The sequence below is a fragment of the Berghia stephanieae genome, chromosome 3, assembly GCF_034508935.2.
Source record: "Berghia stephanieae isolate SIO BIC M18660-M18661 chromosome 3, UCSD_Bste_1.3, whole genome shotgun sequence".
Classification (NCBI taxonomy): Eukaryota; Metazoa; Mollusca; class Gastropoda; order Nudibranchia; family Aeolidiidae; genus Berghia; species Berghia stephanieae.
This window is the reverse complement of record NC_088362.1, coordinates 53,510,048-53,531,418: the sequence shown is the minus strand read 5'-3', so window position 1 is coordinate 53,531,418 and position 21,371 is coordinate 53,510,048. Positions and strand designations below refer to the sequence as shown.

Below are 21,371 nucleotides of genomic sequence, written 5' to 3'. Positions count from 1 at the left end.
TACAGTGCATAACAGAGAGATGATTTACAATGAAAAAAATATCATCTCCCAAAACTAACTATACATTTGACTTTTCCCTCCCAGCCAGGGTATCCGGACAGGGTCAGGACAAAACCAAGTAATCTTATTCCAAGACAAAGACAGAAAGCATGTTGGAAAACAGACATAGGAGGATAGAAGACACAGTATGTACCTCCTTGCCCACTATGGGAATAGTGGGGACAAAAAAAAAGTGTCTATATTATGGATGACTGTGTGGATATGAACCATCATATTAATGGAGTTTGCGTGATGCCAAGTTGCTAGAAGATGTGGACTGTAAAAAGTAATAAACAAACTAAATCACATCTATCAATTCATCTTTATCACTTTCAGTATTGTAACTCCTCACTGAATGTTGATATTGACATAGTATAACAATTTCGACAAAACAAATTTAAATTACGTAAATCGATTTCCAGACACCGTGGTTTTATTATGACTTTCTTAAAAGGAATTCAGAAGTCATAGAAAACGGCATAGCATTCCAGAAGCTGGGGCAACGGCATTAAAGGTTTAATGGATTAACTTTGGCACCTTTAATTGGGGTTATCGAGGTTTATTTTCAACTTGTTTTTAACTCAGGAATCGGGACATCTTAATTCCGATCAGGTCGTGTATATGTAGGGCGTTCTATTGAAGGTTTATTTGTAGAGTGAAAGATAAGAGATAAGATCATTGCGTGTCTTTAATTGTATAACACAAAAGGTGCTACATAAATGTCAATATTATTATCATCATTATATCCATCATCATCATCATCATCATCATCATCATCATCATCATCATCATCATCATCATCATCATCATCATCAGTATCATTGTTTTTATTATTATTATTATTATTATTATTATTATTATTATTATTATTATTATTATTATTATTATTATTATTATTATTATTATTATTATTATTATTATTATTATTATATTATTATTATTTATTATTATTATTATTATTATTATTATTATTATTGCTGTTATTATTATTATTATTATTATTATATTAATTATTATTATTATTATTATTAATTATTATTATTATTATTATCAATATCATAATATCATCCTCCTCCTCCTTATCATCATCATCATTATCATCATCATCATCATCATCATCATCATCATCATCATTATAATCAGGTCATACATAAAACAAAACATGCCTAAGACGTTCATACCAAGTGAACTAAACGATATAACGGAAACCGGTTTTAATCTATCTATGTTGTGGTAAACATTTAATACAATACTTAACGATTCTATAGGTCAACATATCTTATTTTTTGAAAAATTACTATATGAATACACAATAGAATCAAAAGGTCAAATCGGCGCATAGAGAGACTATGTTTTCAATATAAATGTATTCCTCATATTTATCACAGAAAAACAAATCTCATCCATCGTGTTATAGAGCGTGGGGCTCTTTATAAAAAAAACGTTTTAAAAGTATTGTTATAGTTTTACATCTTATTAATAACAAAATTAAGCCCATGCTGTCCTGACTGGAAGTTGAAAATATGAGCCCTGCTGAACCTAATTTGTGGACAATAATATGATAATGTCACCGATAGATAGAATGAAGTTGACGTCACCTGGATCTTTGCTATTGTTTTTGCCATCCACGTTTATGAGTAATTCTCACTTACCGGTATTACCAAGACTATACAAGTTCATGGTTACACATTGTTTTGTGTGTTGGTCCGTTATACTTCCGGATGGCAATCTTGTGAGCTTCTAAGCCAAGTGCATATTATTATCTAGATATAACCATACACACTTATTTCAAATGAAAGTACTAACAAGAACCGCCCTGGGGAGACATGAAACAAACTAAAACCACACACACAAATACAAACACACACACACACACACACACACACACACACACACACACATACACAAAGTGCAAGAGTGTGTAGAAATGTTCCCAAAACCGTCGACAGAGGTCCTCAGTGATTGAATCTGACAATCACTGTGAACACAATTCGCTATAACGTATTAATATTGGCGCATTTAATTATGAATGATGTTGAATGAAGAATTTGAACATGAAACATCATTTTGACCCCTGTTGAAAGCATAGAAATGGTGAGAATGTTTTATGCACAACAACACGTTTTCTTTGGATTGTATTAAATCCCTTTAATTATCCTTATTATTATTATTATTATTATTATTATTATTATTATTATTATTATTATTATTATTATTATTATTTTTATTATTATTATTATTATTATTATTATTATTATTTACAAGTAAAGGGCTCAGCAGCGCTTTACTCAACAAACACACCCACATAAACACACACACACACACACACACACACAAACATTCGCTCTCTCTCTCTATCTCTCGCTCTCCCCCCCCCTCTCTCTCTCTCTCTCTCTCTCTCTCTCTCTCTCTCTTTCTCTTCCTCTCCCTTTCTCTCTCACACACACACACACTCACAAAGCAACACACACACACACACACACACACATACCCATTAAACATAATCATTTACATTTATGTCTAAAAGTTAAAATTCTACGTCGAAAAAAAAAATCATAAGAAATACAAACCTTAACTTTATCCCACGTCTTTCTAAAACCTCTAATGCAATGTCACGCAATGTATACCTCATGATTCCTTTTAAAACTATGGTTTTTCAAAGAATGAACAAATTCTCAATCTAATGAATTTTAATGTAGATTAACGTTAGCAACACATTAAATAGAACATAGATATTAACTTTTCAATTAGATGTACTGATCATAGCTACCCAGAAAAACAAATCACATTCATCGTTCTATAGAGCGTATATAATTCCTCAAACAAAGATATGAATTTTACTACAAATTATAAAGAATAGCAACACGTTTTGTCTCATATCGACAGAATCATAATATTATTTTAGCAATCTTCGAAAAACAACTCATTTCAAACTGATTAAAAAGATCAGAACCAAGGTTACCAGTTGCAAAATCATGAAGAGGATAGCTGGGAAAGAGGTAGGAGGGAAAGGTGTTATTATTAGCCCTTCGATGAGTCTGGATTATCGTGGAGAAATAACATGCCTAAACTGACACGTGTCGTTAATTAGAAGTAATTCAAAGGGGATTCTGGTCGAGACGATTACCCAACTTCTAGTGTTGTTGGGCGATATGGTCTAGTGGTATGACACTTGCATTCGGATCGGAGGATCCATGGTTCAAGTCCCGTTCTGAGTGGCGTATAGTTCAGTCCATAGAAAAGGCTCTTTATTCACATTCTCTCATTGTAGTCAGGTGTAAAATGAGTACGCGGACATTAACAACGTTGTGTCTGTCGGGAAAACGGTAATGTTCCGGCCTATATGTTAAGTGTTGCAGTTGGCTAGGGATCCCTTGTAAAGTGGACATTTAATGTTAAGACAGGGAGAACGATTTAAACGGTGTAAAGGCCTCTACTGCCGTACTCTGGAAGAACTCATATTTTAAAATTTGGCCAGAAACCTCGTCCTTCAAATATAGATCGGTTTAAATGACCCTCATCTTGGCAAAAAAAAACCTCTCAAACCTTCGCGAAGTCCAGATTATAAAATATGGGTTTTTCAAGAGTACGGAAGTCTAGTTTTTCTAGGAAACATCATTTCAAGTATTGGTATTTAATTTATTCCTAAAACATGTAAGATTAAAATTAATTTGTCTTTATGTATATCTATCGAATGCTAAGTTAAAAACAAACATCTAAACGTAATAATCAAAGACCTACGGTTCAAAAGATAAAATTGGAAAGCGTGAGAGCACCTCTATGAGTAATTGTGTGTGTTTGTGAATATCTCTGTGTTTGTGTGTAAGTGTGTGTCAGAGGAAGAGAGAGAGCGAGAGAGAGAGAGAGAGAGGAGAGAGAGAGAGAGAGAGAGAGAATGTGTGTGTGTATTTGCGTGTGTGTATGTGTGTGTGTAAGAGAGACATTTAGGTGGATAGATAGATGGATGGATAGATAGATAGATAGATAGATAGATAGATAGATAGATAGATAGATAGATAGATAGATAGATATATGGATAGATAGATAGATAGATAGATAGATAGAGAGAGAGAGAGAGAGGGGGGGGGGTACTAAGTGATATAAATCAGTGCTATTCTGACTTGTTATACACATTCTCTTTCTCCAGTTTTGACCAATGAGAAAATACGAGTATTTATTGTCGTCTACACAAATTCACATTTTATTTTTCTAAGTAATTCTTCTCTAACGGTGTATTATAATACTAAAATAACTGAAAACACACGCGTAAGGTCCTGGCAGAATAAATTAGTAATTTCAACACAGATTAGCCACTAGAAACAAAAGTCAAGTAAGAAATGTACACCATCATCAATATTTCGCAAAAATATATCCTTAATAGGCTTAATACTTCTCCGACGAGAATAAAAGTGTATCCAGAGGAGAAAACATTATAAATCTGATCATGTTTTTACTTTCATACATTCTGATCACATGAAATGTGAAAAAAATTCTAGCCAGGATGAAGAATAAAGAGTACCGATTTTCTTTGTTTAGAACCAAGCTACTGGTTGCTGGGCGGACGCGACATCAGACTATTGAATCCTATTGTGGCTCTCAAAGGCAACACTCAAAATTCCACCTATTTTTTCGGGTAAAGGGATGGGATAATGTTTGTTTGTACCGTTGTTAGTCCTTCGATGACATTTGCGTGGATCCCTTGTGGGGGATATTTCTTAAGTAAAAGAGCGAGTCGCGCTTCCTCTCCGCATTGCTTCAGGTTTTGAACTCATCTGTTGGTTTTTCCTGTTAAACATGATTCCAAAATATCGACTTTGGCTGTGAATGATGGTGTGGTATCAATGGATATAAAACCCCACTTGTTTGTAATAATCATAATATGTATCCATTTTTGTGCGTTCATTTATTACCTTTTACCTATTATCTCGAATGACCGAAATTGATACGTTCAATACTGCCTTGTGACAAAACCCGCATAATGAAAAATGAACCAAATTTTATTAGTAAGCCAACATACATACATGCATCTCTCTCTCTCTCTCTCTCTCTCTCTCTCTCTCTCTATATATATATATATATATATATATATATATATATATATATATATATATATATATATATATGTGTGGGGGGGGGGGGGTGTACAGGGTGTCCCAGAGGTCTGGAACCAATAACAAATCGCATTTATTCTGAAAGTAATCAGGATATCATTATGACATGTGTTTCAGTTCATAAAGAAATCATTCAAGTTTTTGTTGTTGTTGTTGTTGTTGTTGCCATGTTTATTGCTGTTGAATCAGTTAGCAAAGAAAAGCTCACAAACATTTGGAGAGAACTTGAGCGACACATCAAAGTACTGATCACACAATATAGTGGACGCGTTGAAATGTATTAAAGATCTGTGTATTTTTTTAAATTGTTAAAATCTTTTAAGTCATTATTCGAGTTCTGTTTTGCGATAAACAAAACTTGAATTAATTCTCTTTATTTTAGCTAACATCCTGTGCTCAACTGCGCTATATGTTTTTCCGTAAACTATTTTCTTGTCGTACTGGGATACCTTGTATATATATATATAATATATATATATATATATATATATATATATATATATAATATAATTACCATGTATAAATAGACATATACGGCGTTTTTAAGTATTCATATCTTTGTTAATTTGACAGTAACAGTTATTTAATACATTTTTGTATAATTTCTGGAGATCATCCTTTAGAGAAAGATATAAACATCTGACCAAATTTTGATTTTGATAAGGGTTTGTCATTGTGTGGGAGAACAGTGAGTGTATAAGCTATTATTGAAAGTTAGCTTTATAGTTGAGCTTATCAAATCTGTTAAAACGCCATTGGTATACATTTTGCACCTTAAAATGTTGTCCCTATTTCAAATCAATTATGTGCAAGAGACATGAAACAATAAACAAACCTGCTTTTCCTGCCAATTGATTTATTCAGTCGATGTGCAACTCTTCGGACCGTGTCCATGATAACATATGTATGAAAATACCATAAAACGTAGACGGTTTGATGGAGATTGAGATAGAATAACACTTGGTAACAACAGGAAGATAATGAAACCTAATCCTAATCCGACTTACAGCACTCTTGGTATGCACACCGAGCAATCAAATGGAAATGAAAGAAGGAAGGCTTGGTTTCATCTCACAATCTATATAATTGGCATCGGAGATAGTAAATAACAGCACACCATATGCAACATTTCACACACAAACACACACTCTCTCTCTCTCACACACACACACAGACACATACAGACATTCTCTCTCTCTCTCTCTCTCTCTCTCTCTCTCTCTCTCTCTCTCTAATACACACACGAGCGCGCACACAAACACACACAAATGTAGTACAAACACATAATATGAATACGAAAATAAACACAACTACTAACAATGAACAGAAAATTACAAACACACAAACTAAAATGCCCAGAAACACACAGTTTGCACATTAACATAAATGATTCGCGTCTAACTACTAAGATTGATATCTACATAGATTGCCCATATTATTGGCCACATTATCATTTAAACAAAAGTCAACAAAAGTCGAGAAATTATTATCTCCTTTGAGATCGTTAGCCAAAAAAAGTTATCAGGTAGATAGATAGTTCTCATGTATGAATGAAAAATACTGGGATAAGAGGCGAAACCTGGTTTGTGTGTGTGTGTGTGTGTGTGTGTGTGTGTGTGTGTGTGTGTGTATGTGGCTTTTTAATTATGTTAGGAATTATATCTCCTAAAACTTTATGTTCATAATGAATTTAATTGTGTTTTGCATCAACGGCTTTAAAAAGACAATATGTCTTTTACAACGCTTCATCTCATATAATATGATACCAAATGTGAATTTCAAACAACACATTAGATGCCTCTTGGGTGCAGCGTAGCTCAGTAGTAAGGTCTTTGCTTCGTACTCAAAAGGTACCGAGTTCGACTATCCGCCTCGTTGTGTGGCCTTGAGCAAGTCACCTAGCCCTTGCTCACTTTGCGGCGCTGCACAACGCCTGGGTTATTCTAGTCTTTTCTTTGGGATAGACCCTAAAGACAAATAATTTCCCCTTGGGGATGAAAAAAGGGAATTTTATTTATTCTATTATTTTTTATTCATGGAAGTTATTAACAATCTTATAATAATATTTGTCTGTCTCTCATCAGATTTTCACTGATACATCTCTCGGGTGGGTTAAATTAATCAAAGATTTGTTTTCATTAAGAAGCTTTCCTTACATTGCGACTGTTTCTGCCAAAACAATTACTGACCAGTCATAACCTCGATTGACTTTGTTACTGACTGGACAACCAACGTCTCTTTTTATGTCCCATTGTTTTATGATAATAATAATAATAATAATAATAATAATAATATTAGATCTTTATTGTCCACAAATATGGCAATTTGTCATTTAGTTACACTTGTCATAACGTTATATGATAACTATAACATTGAACAGACACCTCACTCCTACCCATTCTCTCTCTCTCTCTCTCTCTCTCTCTCTCTCTCTCTCTCTCTCTCTCTCTCTCTCTCTCTCTCTCTTCCTCTCTTTCTTTCACGCATGCGACATACACAACATCAACATTTTCATTTCATTTTCAATTGATGAAGTGGAAAGGAAAACAACCACGCGCCTCGGACAGTTGTCCGAATATAAACAATAGCAGCTAGTGCTAAACTAAGCAAACTACACGGTATTACCATCAAGGTATGCATTGTACACACTGGTTCCAAGGATAAGAAATCTGTATTTATTTTTCAATAATTTCATTTATATGACCTTTAGAAAATGTTTGTTTCAAATACATTTTGATTTGATTTGATTTGTTATTCTATAAGAAATAGGTAAAGTCATTTGTGCAATGTTTTCCGAATGCATTAATAAACGAGCATAATACTAAAAGTCTCGGATAAGTTTGTTGTTTAACACTGGCATAAATCAAGTTTCAATTTGGAAAGGCTTGTAAGAAATTAATAGACCTTTGCATCCTATTCAAATTGAAATGAATAGACTCAGCGGTATATTGACGGCAAATCTTTGATGCAGTATACTGAAAGAAATTATGCAAATGGCGTTTAACCCTTTAGATATTTCATATTTCAAAATGCTGATTGCCTTGATAGACGTTCGTCGTTAAAAACAATTATTATATTAATAACACACATGATAACGTACATGAAAATTCTATCAGGGAATTCATTTACAATACATGAATTGTGGATGAAGTTGTGCATTGACGATTACCCATAGATCGACCACTTTCTGTACAACTTACATCATTTCTTTTTCAATAATCCGAGAGAAAAAAAATCTCTAAATTTGTAAATGCTATTTTCGGGTTTGTTTTTTTTATTAATCTAGCTTTTACGAATTTGATTTTTTTTTTAATGTAAATTATTCGGTCCCTGTATGGGAAATTTGCAAGAATGAAAAGAAGAGGGGCAGAAAAGAGATTCTTAATGGGGAAAAATTTTATGATAAAATGACAAAACTTACGAGGAAGCCTTAGAGCCGTCGTGGGCAGGACGCTGTGTCATCAGTCCCAGGCTTTGCAAGAAAGAGTCCTTTAGATGTGGAGTAACAACATTGCTGCTATCCTCACTGTCACTGCCATTTTCCTCAACGTCCTTATGATTTCCCTCGAATGATTCAGACATTTGTGGTACGGCTAAAGAGTTCGGAGAACTGTTCTTACGGTGGGGTTGTTCCGATGGAGGTACACAAGCTTGGTCAGAAAATTCCAGTTCAGAATTTTCAGAAACTTCAGGCAGCTTCATTGTTCGATTTTTCATTTGTTCTTTTCGCTTGATGGCCAGGTGGGTCTGGAGAACGATAAAAAAAAGTCGTAGTAAATAGTCCAATCAAATCCAATGGGTATTTATATGCCTTTAAAATAATTAGTCAACATTTTACAGACCGAAAAATGAGGGGTACATCCAGGTGAAATCAATTATTCAATTCGAACAACTATCTGACTGTAGAGTAGGACAAAACGTATTTGACCAGTTTCATTTAACATGGTCATATTGCTATATCCTCATATGGCAATTGTATTATTTTTAACACTTTTATGAAACTGATACACGTTCAAAAGACAGGCACATTTGAAATTATACCAAACTCCTTAGCTACCACAACATGGATCCCAGATTATTTCTTTAAAGAAATTAATGCAAATGATTTTAAAACATTTTTTCTCAAAATCAAACATAGAATTAGAGCATATGTATTTCATAAACACCACATTCGTATCGCGATGGTAAATGCAGCAAGATCTAAACGACAATTAAATCCCGCCCCCACCTTTCCTGACATCGTAGAAATCAATATGTACGTTACGGCGGGGAATACATAATATAATCCGATAAACATTTAAATATAAAACGTCAAAAGATCTTTTCACACCGTAAGGTATAAAGGGCTTGAGTTATTAATATTATGTATAGGGATTTTTTTATTTCAATTTTCGGGATAATATTATTGAAACATAAATGCAAGTCAACTATTTACAAAATGGCACCCTGGTAAGGGGTTTATCATTATAATTGTAAGACACAGTACCGATACAAAGGCATTAAGTGTCTTTTTCAGACATACCCTGACTCTTAGTCTTATCAGTCTAAGCGTATGATACCCACTCGTGGCTTCTACAAACCATTATTTCAATAAACTTAGCATTCCAGCTTTTGATGTCAATATGGTATTTCAAGACATCACTCCTCCTATAGTTAAATCGGTGGCAATCCAAACAATAAGATTCGGATATGACCTACTCGGTAAAACAAGTTCCACAAGTTCTAACAAATGAGACATTACTATGGAAGGTTTGATTGAACCTGAGGGATATTCACTTAAAATTACTACTAACCATATTCTTAATCTATTCTTACCTATATCAGTCTAATCATATTATTCGTGACTCTTGTCATACTTACGTGATGCCACAACAACGGTCTTCTACTTGTCATAATACACGAGTTTATCTCATATTCTACTTTTAACCTCCCTAAGTGACAGCCGCTCTTTTGAAATTGACAAATGAATGCCTTCCTCTTTATCACAATTAGATCGATTGTATATAAACATAATATTACACCCGAAACACCCATGTCCATGATTGCATTCAAGCATATCAATAATCATTGACCAAAACTTTACAATACACGGTATCTTGACCAGAACTGTGAATGAAATAAGCAGGTGGTCCGATAAGCAACGAGGAAAGAACGACAAACATGTTGGGGTCAAACACCTTTCTATTACTGCCATTTTTTGTTAGGTAAACAGAGCGATCCAGAAGGATTTTAAGATCGTATAAATGAAATTTTAAAAATTGCATTATTACGGTAATGCGTTAAATCACATACAGAAATCTTTAGGGTGTCGACAACAAAAATGCTGAAATAGAATTATACAATCTGCTCAATCAAAATAAAGCAAAGAAGGTCCATTTTAAAGATCTGTGCTTGTTAATTAATTGAAAGAAAAACTTATAACGTTTCAATGGAAGGAACCAAGAAATTGATTTCAACGAATAAAAAGAACTCAAAGAGCAAAATCATAATTTAGACACAGTAAGTTTTTGTTGTTGTTGTTGTTGTAATTACTAATCTTACTACTCCTCCGTCTCCTCCTCCTCCTCCACCTCCTCCTCCTCCTACTACTACTACTACTACTGCTACTACTACTACTACTATTACTACTACTACTACTACTACTACTACTACTACTACTACTACTACTTCTACAACTACTACAACTACTACTACTACTATTACTACTAATACTATTACTACTTCTACGTACTACTACAACTGCTGCTGCTCCTACTGTTACTACTACTACTACTACTACTACTACTACTACTACTACTACTACTACTACTACTACTACTACTACTATTATTATTATTACTACTACTACTACTACTACTACTACCATCAGCACTGTTTATTTAAATATCATTGTTTCAATTTTTAGCAAAATACTACCGTTGGAGAGAGAATATATTTGTGTTTGACTTTGAATGACATTTTATTGTGGTATTAGTGTTCACTCTCATGTTTGTTTTTGTGTTGATTTTTTTATTTTGTTGGGTTTTTCGTTATTTTTGATGACTTTTTAAAAGATTTTTGTTTCTGTTTTTTTTTTGTACACAGTATTTGTGTTTTGTGAGGGAATGTGAATTTTATTTTATGTGTGAGAAAGATTATGCGTGCATGCGTAAGTTTGCATATAATTGTGTGTTTGTGTGTATGTAAGAACTTCACATTTTCAACAAAGCATACCGATGTAATATCTACACACAATAATGATTGTTGTAAAGATAATGCTTTCTGTCACAAAAAAATCCCACCAAAAATGCGTACTAAATCGACCTGTTGAGCTGCAAGCCGTTGATTTTTTCGACTGGACATTGTTACAAGGGTACTTCGAGTCGCCTCAAGTTATATGACCATCTTCAGTCAAGCGTATGAGGACTGTGCACCAGCTGTATTATTACAGGTAAACGAAGATACATTCAAATAAGCAATGTTCCATAAACATTTTGGTCATAATTGTAGTGTTGAAATCACGCAAGCAAAATTTTGACACATTGTTGAACGATATTACGATGGCATAATAAGATAAATAATTTAAAGTGTCAATAGCATTCCCACGAGTTTTTAGTGCATAATACACAATACAGTACCTCAGATTAAAAATAATAAATCATTACAATGGAGATTGATTCGGTTCTTTTCTTAATAGGCTCTTTGTGTTCTCTAAGTAAAAATCAAACAGACTATCATTTTAAAATATAAATAAATAAAGTAAAATAAATAAAATTCCTTTATTTATCCCATAGGGGAAATTTGTGTCTCGGCTCTATTCCAAGGGCAGACTGGAATAACCCAGACGTCAGCCGAAGTGCAGCGCCACAAATTGAGCTAGGGCGAGGTGAGTTGTTCAAGGCCACACAACGCGGTGGTGGGTGATCGAACTTGGTTCCTTTCGGGTACCAAGCAAAGACCGTACCGCTGAGCCAGGCATGGGTGTAAGATAAAGATATTATAAAGTGTGTATGAAACAGTGCCAGAAAAGGCAATAAGGAAAAATAAAAGATAATATTTGGGGATTTATTTTTTTTCCTTGTATATTTTTCTTTCTTGTTTTTTTCTGATCCTGTTTCACACACACTTTTTCAGATCTTTATTATCATTTAAAACCCATGAAGTCAACGAGCTTGCTAATTAATTATGAACATTATAGAAAAGACATTATGAAAAAGGTTGAGCATTTCGACAGCTGGGTCGGATCCTAGATTGTGGTTGCCGAGTGACAATATGCATCTACAGTCTTATTTTGAGCGTTGTGAATGACTGAGTGGGTGACAACGAGCGCAGAACTCGCCCGTGTGTTCTGTAAAGTATCATACTTTACACACAACTCAATTCGATGAAAGTAAAAATGAGTTTTTGACTATCCATGCAGTGACAAACATTGTAGAGCGCGAAGATGACAAACTGGAGTAGCTATATCGCATTGCTTTGATGATTGGTGAAACCATATCATTATGTGAGAACAGAAAACAGGAAAGTTTGTATAGTCTAGACTATATTACGCTTTTAAAAAAATTTAAAAATACCTCTCAAAATCGGTCCCATTACATCACATAACTGGTAAATATGAATTAAATCAAGATTCACCAATAATTCAAGAACCAGAACAGCTGTGCAAAAGATCAAAACATAAATAACATGTGTCGATTCGTGCAATATGTTGCGCTCAATAAAAGTTATGAATCCAGCCACAAGAACAATCCAGTGCACGCAGCTTCAATAGCATATCCAATTAAAGAAAAGTCACCGATTTTTATTGTTGTAGTAAACGTTTTATTTTATCATTCATTTAAAATGCTACGAATAGAATTCTAGAGTCGGAGGTCCGTGAAAAGATATGCTGATTATGATTCATCATGCCGTGAATGAAAAAAAAAATTGTAAAGACGTATACTTTCAAATCTTAATAATATATCTAATTCGCTGACATGTAATGCAGGTCGTATGAAAACATGATCTCAAACGAATTCCCCCGTGCCCCGATATTAATTTATTAATGAATGAAACTAACATTTTAAGAGAACTGATTGCATTATTACCTCTCTCAATTAACAATGCATTGCTTGCTCACGAAACCACTTAATAGAAGCTGAACCACACATAATCCATAACTTGCCGAAATGCCACACATCGAACCAGGACAAAAAGTGAATAAACATGATAGAAATAATAAGGCACGTTAATTATATACGACTGTGTTCTATCCGTAAGGAATATGAAAACTCTTGTATAAAGTTGTGTTAGGTTAGTAAATATGCATACATACAGGCTGCGATCGTTCGTTATATCGATATTTTATCCCAAGAAACGATAAGACGTCATCATAATTTGTTAACAAAGCTATAAAATGGGTCATAGCTGCTCCTTTTGGCCGCTAACTAAAACAACTAGAATAGTGGGTTTACACTCTACGCTTTCGTTTTGCTTTTGCTTTTTATTCGATTGAATTTAAGTCAAACATGGGCTGAAAATATTCATTTTCATTGTGTATATGTTGGTGGAGGGAAGTGGGAGGGGGTTAGGCTATAACCATATCGATATGAAAGACTCATAAAAACACTGGTCCAGTATAAACAGTGTTTGGAGTAGGTAACTAAAAATCTGAATAAGACGGTAAGGTTGCATTCAAATCAGCTGGGTCGTAAAATGTGCTATTATGACTTGTATCACCCGGATAACCATAGCCATGTAACCTGGAATTTGTGTCATTCATCCGTTTGACTGACTGTCTGTAAATCCCTATCATCAGTCTCATCGTGTATTGTTGGAATCCACATGTGACCTGTATGGCTGAGGGATATATTCTGGTAAGGTAACAAAGTCAAACATGGTCAACGACCGCATGGGTCACAATGATCACATTGGATATAGCGCATAAAACATATTAACCCAGTCTATTCCATACTCAACAACAGACAGTGGGGAATATTAAAAAATAAAAAGAAACAAAGCTGCTAGAAGCTGTGGACTGTAAAATTTAATGAACAAAAATGAATATAACAGCTTCAAAAAATAACAAAATACTAATCATGGAAGGTTTCGGACTCAAAACCCTTCTTCTAACAACAAAAAACATTCTTATTTGGTTATTAAGTAATTATGTTTTTATTGTTTTTGTTGTTGGCTGAGGAAGGGTTTTGAGTCTGACCGATTCGGTGTTTAGTATTTTGTTCTTTTTTTTTGAAGCTGTTATAGTCATTTTTGTTTACTGCTTTGCACAAAAATGAAAACCTTACAGTAACTTGAAATGATGGGATACAATTTTGAATCTACCCAACCTGCAGAGGATAGGTATACGAAGCACTCTAAAAAGGTATGAAGCATAGTGGAGCTATGGAAATGTACTAAAATGATTGTGGAACAAATATATTTTTAGGGATAGCAAACAATTTAAGTGGAGAAATGATGGGAAAGCACACATAGATGAAAGGATATTATGTGCAAGTGCGGGTGGATGGGTTCACAGTCCTAACATACCTTCCTTGTTGGATATTTTGTTATCATGGACGCCACTTTAGCGAAGAAATTAAGCAAAAAAAGCGCTTTGTGGAGAACACCCAATGGCTCTATTTATATACACTAGTGGAGAACCCGCTATGTTATTTGCGGATAAATAAAGGCTATTACGAACAGACAAACGCATATTCTAATTATTATACTATTGTATTTAATTGTTATACTACTATGTAAATCAACATAGATAGAGACGAATCTGACGATAAAATCGGTCCGGTAATACAGTCTGTAGGAGCGCGCAAATGAATTTGGCAACAGGGTGGCCAGATTGGATTCCCAGGACCAAAGTCAAATATGAAGGACCGATCATTATACCCTAGCAGATAATCTAAATTACCAATTGAATCAACGTGTGATGGAAATATCCTTAATTTTTTTTTTTAAAAAGGTTTGCAAGTTACTGGTATTTCAATCTGTAAAAAATATATTTATAATTTTTAGATTTCCCAGTAATTCTGTGCTCGTTGGCAAAAATTTAACATGGGTTGTACGGAACAATGCTAACCCGAAACATTTTAAAAAATGGATAAGACAGTTGAAAATGAAACACACGAATAATGAAAAAATATAGTGAATTTGGTAACGAAAAATTATGATTAAATTGTGGATTTATTATGCTAATAATGATAGAAATGAATAGAAATGCAGACAGGAAGACAGAGGCAAAGACAGAATGATACCTAATATGCATAAAGCCGAAGTTTTAAGGCAATAATAACGAGCGCTATGGGATTATAAAGACGATAGCAAAATGAAAAGATAGAAACGTATAATCAAAGAAGAAATTATTGCTCTCAAACCTACTGCTGGCACACAATGGGCCAAACGATCGATATATAGTACATGAATAAATAGAGGGACGGATATATAGATAGATGGGCAGACATATGTAGACTGAAAAATCTCCGAAGGCAGACAGGCAGACAAACATGTATGTATGTTTGTATGTGTGTGTGTGTATATATATATATATATATATATATATATATATATATATATATATATATATATATATATGCGGCTATGTGGTCTTGTGGTATGACACTCGCTTTCGGATCGGAATTCCAGGGTTTGAGTCTCGCGCTCGGCGCATAGTTGAGTCCTTTGAGAAGGCTCTTTACTCACATTCTCACCGTACTCAGGTGTAAAATGAGTTCCTGGCCGTTCACAGCGTTGTCTGTGTCCGAAAAATTGTAATATCGCCTAACAGGTGTCATGTCCTGTCCTACATGTTAAATGTTGCTGTTGACCAGGGACCCCTTGTAAAGCGCTTTGAGCATATTTAGTGGATATTGCTCTATATAAAGCTCAATTTTTATATAAAGAGTGGTTTTCCAAAACTCCCTTACTCCGTTTTTCACCATATTGAGATATTGAAGATTATTTCCCCTAAAATTTCTCATTCGGTCTATTATTTTAACATATCTAAACTTAAAATTCACACAAATCTTTGGAAATTTTTGTACCAAATGATGCTTAAAATAAAGTTTACGTTTCAATTAATCTCATGGAGGAAAAATCTCAAACATTAGAAAAATCGACTTAACTAGTTTGGGAAAGCCAGCCTTTATTTATATATATATATATATATATATATATATATATATATATATATATATATATATATATATATAGAGAGAGAGAGAGAGAGAGAGAGAGAGAGAGAGAGAATAAATATGTAAATTAATAGATAGATGGATAACTAGTGAATAAATATACAGACAGACAGACAGACAGACAGATAGATAGATGGATAGATAGATAGATAGATAGATAGATAGATAGATAGATAGATAGATAGATAGATAGATAGATAGATAGATAGATAGATAGATAGATAGATAGATAGATAGATAGATAGATAGATAGATAGATAGATAGATAGATAGATAGATAGATAGATAGATAGATAGATAGGTAAGAATTGTCTGTTCGATACACGTATGTCAATGAAATGATTTATTGATAATAATGAAAATCATAAACCTTGCGATTTTATTGACAATGAGAGGGATTTTAATGTATTTGTATGGACTCATAAAACTCCTTTGTGCCGATGTAATAAAATAAACTCGGTCGCGTTTGGTCTAGTATAATGCATAGCTAAACTGTGTTTTAATCTGGTTTTAAGATAGTGAACTTCTGGTGAAAATGATATTTTACAAAGATAAACATTGTTATTTATAGAGCAGAAAATAATTATAACGTTTATGAATTAAATAGTTGTAGTCGATTGGTGACGACATTCATGGTGACGATAACGACTAGGAAGATGGAGGCGATGTTGATAATGTTGTTGATGACGAGATGATGATGATGATGATGATGATGATGATGATGATGATGATGATGATGATGACGATGATGATGATGATGATGATGATGATGATGATGATGATGATGATGATGATGATGATGATGATGATGATGATGATGATGATGATGACGATGATGATGATGCTGCCAAAGAATAATGAAGACGATAATATACTTAGAGTTTATTTTATCCGTGGACCAGATTTGGTGACTTGGGGATATATTCAAATCAAAGCCAATAAAAGTCAAAATAATACAAACTGCAAAATATTTATTACATGACAAATTGTGCAAAGTTACATTAAAATCTGAGAAGGAATGAATGCCTTACATCCGGGATCGAACAAAAGGAAAGAGGAGTAGGTTTCGTGTTGAAGAAAAGATTGCTCTGAAAGAAATAAAGAAAACATATTCTCTCCGTGACAAAATGCCGTTAAGTCGTATGCCAACAAAATAAAAGTTAAGGGGCATTTAATTTAATAAAATTACCACAAAGGAAACTTAACTGTAATTTTTGTCTATTTCTATGAAGACGCTAATCTCCTTTATTATCAAAGGATGCTCAAAATCAAAAAGAGTTAAGAAACTAATAGTTCCGAATTAAAAAAAAATAATAATGGGTTTGTTTCATTTTAAGATTAATTTTTTTTCTGACGCCCTGCTCACCCAGCAGCGATTGGGGAGCTGAATTTGTCAGATCTAGCGAAAGTGTTGTGGATAGACCGGTATCTTATCCAAAGAGTAGAGGGCACTGGTTGTCGTTAAACGCTATAAAAATTGAGATAAATCTCGGCTCCATTACGTAATGGCCTCCGAGAGACTTTATTCCATTAAAGTTATATCTTATTCCACCGTCTTTTCTAAGTATCAGTTTAATTTAGGACTCGTTCTCGTTTTTGGTTTACAAAAATCGACAATGGATAGTCTCCAACTGTGATAATATAAAATAAAAGTAGATATTGTCGAAATAATAATTGTATTGGAAGAACGATCTCAATATTAATTGCCTAATCCGACGGACTCTGTTCTGCAATGAGTGACAAGCCGTTGAAGGTTTATGCAAAGCGATTTATTCTGTTTTTGAAGTTCAAACTAATCCAAAAAAAGTAGTCGAGATCCAGTTTTAGGAAAAGATTTTTAAATTTTGAAAGGATTTTGGAGAAAAAAAATATCTTAGACTTGTGAGTCAACACGAAGGAAGTTCTAGAAATATCTTACTATTTGACCTTATAACGTGCTTGTTTGTACTTTTGTGTAATTCATGTCCCACACAAATCGTCATAAATCATGTTTTATAAGTTTCCTTTTGACATGTTTATATGTATCTGGGTAAATGTTGCTCTGTGTCTAAGTTTCAAATAACATTAATAAAAACCACTAGAACATTTATTTTAAAAGCTCGACCACTTTTGTATTCTTTCAACCGATAAAATTCAAATGGTGAATCACAAACGAAGAAATTGCTCTCTCTCTCTCTCTCTCTCTCTCTCTCTCTCTCTCTCTCTCTCTCTCTCTCTCTCTCTCTCTCTCTCTCTCTCTCTCTCTCTCTCTCTCTCTCTCTCTCTTCATATCAAGCATTGCTGTTATTTTCCTCTTTGTGTGCGGCTATTCGGTCTAGTGGTATGACACTCGCCTTCGGATCGGAAGGTCCTGGGCTCTGAGCGGCGCATAGTTGAGTCCTTGGAAAAGGTTCTTTACTCACATTCTCTCACCGTACTCGGGTGTAAATTGAGTGCCTGGCCGTTACCAGCCTTTTCTCGGCCGAAAAAATCATAATGTCGCCTAACAGGCGTCATGTCTCTTCCTACATATTATGTGTGGCTGTTGGCTAAGAATTCCCATGTAAAGAGCGATGAGCACATTAATTGGATATTGCGCTATATAAACGCATAATTTTTTTAAAATCTTTAAATCTGTGTTGTAAATGGAAAAAATAATACCTAGGTGAAAAAGGAATTTGAAGGAAACTCGCCCTTTAGAGGTTCTAATGCTACGAGAAAATACTGCAAAAAAAAAAAAAAACAAAAAAAAAAAAACAACCGCGTGTCAAAAAAAGCAATAATAAATTTACGATTCACAATATATTCAATAATATAATAATCTTTATTTGCTTCGCTTAGTATGAAATAAGAGTACGTAAACCAACGTCAAAAAGATCCATTTGCATGCAAATATTCTCAGGTCTATGAGAATTACAGAAAAATTTATTTTCAAAAGTTGTTTTTATTTCTTTGTTTTCCTTTTTCATTTTCTTTGTTAATTAATCTCGACTCCGCACAATCAGCATGAGATAGAAGGCCAAAATATAATAGCTTGCAGAGCTATCAATTACGCACTATTCTTTCCCCAAAACATTAAATAATCATTACATATTAAGGGATATTATATTATTATTACCGTCGAATGTGGTAACATTAACATGTGGAGGAGAGTTTAAGCGCCGCGGTAGTCACAATTAATCAGTTGACAGCCGTACTCTGGAAAAACTCATATTTAAAAAGTTGGCCAAAAACTCATCCTTCACATATCGATCGATTTAAATTACTCTCATCTTGGCAAAAACTCTTAGACATGGGACATCGCCAAGTACCAGGTTTGAGAGTTATTGCCAGATGAGTGTCATTTAAATCGATTGATAATAGAAGGACGAGTTTTCTGGCCAAATATTTTAATATGTGTCTTTCCAGGGTAACTGGTAAATCAACATTCTTATTATTTTGTTGCAGCATGCCGCATTAACCTATACACTTCAACAAAAACGAATACTTCAGAACTCTCATGGAATGAATAAATAGTAATAATCATTTTGGAAAATTCTGATAAATTTTTATTTGTATAAACAAGAGCAAAATCAATTTTCATGAAAAGTTAATTTATAGCTCTATTATTTAAGCAATTGAAATAAATAATTACCGTATTTGCGGTCCTCAGCTTTCGTCATAATAATTCCAGCAAAAAGATTAATTCCAATAAACTTGTCTTCAATTATCCATTGGTATTAGATGTTTGTATTCCTTTCTACACTCTATTCTATTCTGCACTGATCATGATATCAAGTGTTGATGACGGATTGTTAATTAACCTCCGTGTGTAACGTTATCTCTTTGTTATCGTCCCTTTTATCTGTCTCTCATTAATTAAAGCCCCTGCTATCTACGCGTGGATTCAGTGGGTGCAATTATCTCTATAAAGAGTGAAAGGTCAGTCGTCCGTTTCTACAGTGCTTCTAGTGTTTATATTTCGTTTGTCGAAATACGAAGTATAATCATAAGAATTAAGCAAACATTGTGTACCTATTTATTGGAAAAACAAAACGAAGAAATAAAAATGAGCATTGTGGGGTGCTTTCCATTGTTTTATCGAGGTCATTGAGCTTCAATATAAGACTCTTTGACGCCAGCATTGGGAATTTTGAACAAGTTCCCAATGCTGTTGTGTGGCCTTGGGAGACCGCATTGGGAACGAGTTCATAATTTGTAAATGGAGGAGTTCAAGAATATTATTATTATTATTATTATTATTATTATTATTATTATTATTATTATTATTATTATTATTATTATTATTATTATTATTATTATTATTATTATTATTATTATACCCTTCCAATGACCTCATCTATATTACTTCTTATCAAAATATATTCTTTTTTACAATGATTGGTTTTCGAATTTAACTATTAGCCATTAAGACAGGATATCATAAATCTATTTTCATTCAAACCTGACGAGTGCCTCAGAAAAAAAAGAATCCTACGTTTTGCAGTTGTTGTTTTTTTGTGTTTTTTTTTTTTTTTTGTTTTTTTTTTTTTTTGTTTTTGGTTTTTTTTTGTTTGTTTGTTTGGGGTTTTGGGGATTTTTTTTTTACAAAAGATAATAGAAATGCATGCAAAGCTATTACGATATTGCAAAATCGTTGTTTGTTTTTTCCCAAAACCAAAAGGGTATAATAATATTTTTCATTTAAGTCTCCAAGAAAGCCAAACAGCAACAATTGTCCATTTCATACAGTAGAATTTGCGTGAATCGCGTCTTTTAAAACAAACACTCTTACAATATCCGACACTACCTATACTATGACTAATTGAGGTAATTAATGTAAAGCGTCTAACATAAGAAGTGGAGAACGGTGGAAGCTGCCTGATCCCGCCGCTCTCTACTCTTCCTGTGTTGATTCATTTGTGTTTCTTTGTTGATTCATTTGAATTATACTTTTGTTTCCGTACCGTGTTTTTGGAATGTCCTCATCATTGTTACCTAGTCTTGTTTAACGCCGGTATTGTGTGTATTTTTGTTTTATTTGTATTGCTGCATGTAGCATTAGTTTAATTTTGTTTTCCATTTTTTCAATTTAGTTTTATCT

The 21,371-nt window shown here is 33.6% G+C and overlaps 1 protein-coding gene across 9 annotated transcripts in view; it reads right to left on the bottom strand.

The window, feature by feature from the left end:
- LOC144968002 (uncharacterized) overlaps nucleotides 1-21,371 on the bottom strand; it is a 156,929-nt gene that overhangs the window by 19,716 nt on the left and 115,842 nt on the right. For all 9 annotated transcript variants that reach the window (XR_013644492.1, XR_013644494.1, XR_013644493.1 and 6 more), the window contains one exon: nucleotides 8,572-8,897. Coding sequence is in view for 4 of the 9 variants with exons in the window: in XM_078905922.1 (XP_078762048.1) it covers nucleotides 8,572-8,897 (326 nt within the window). In the remaining 5 variants the exon portion in view is untranslated. The remainder of the gene's footprint in view (nucleotides 1-8,571; nucleotides 8,898-21,371) is intronic.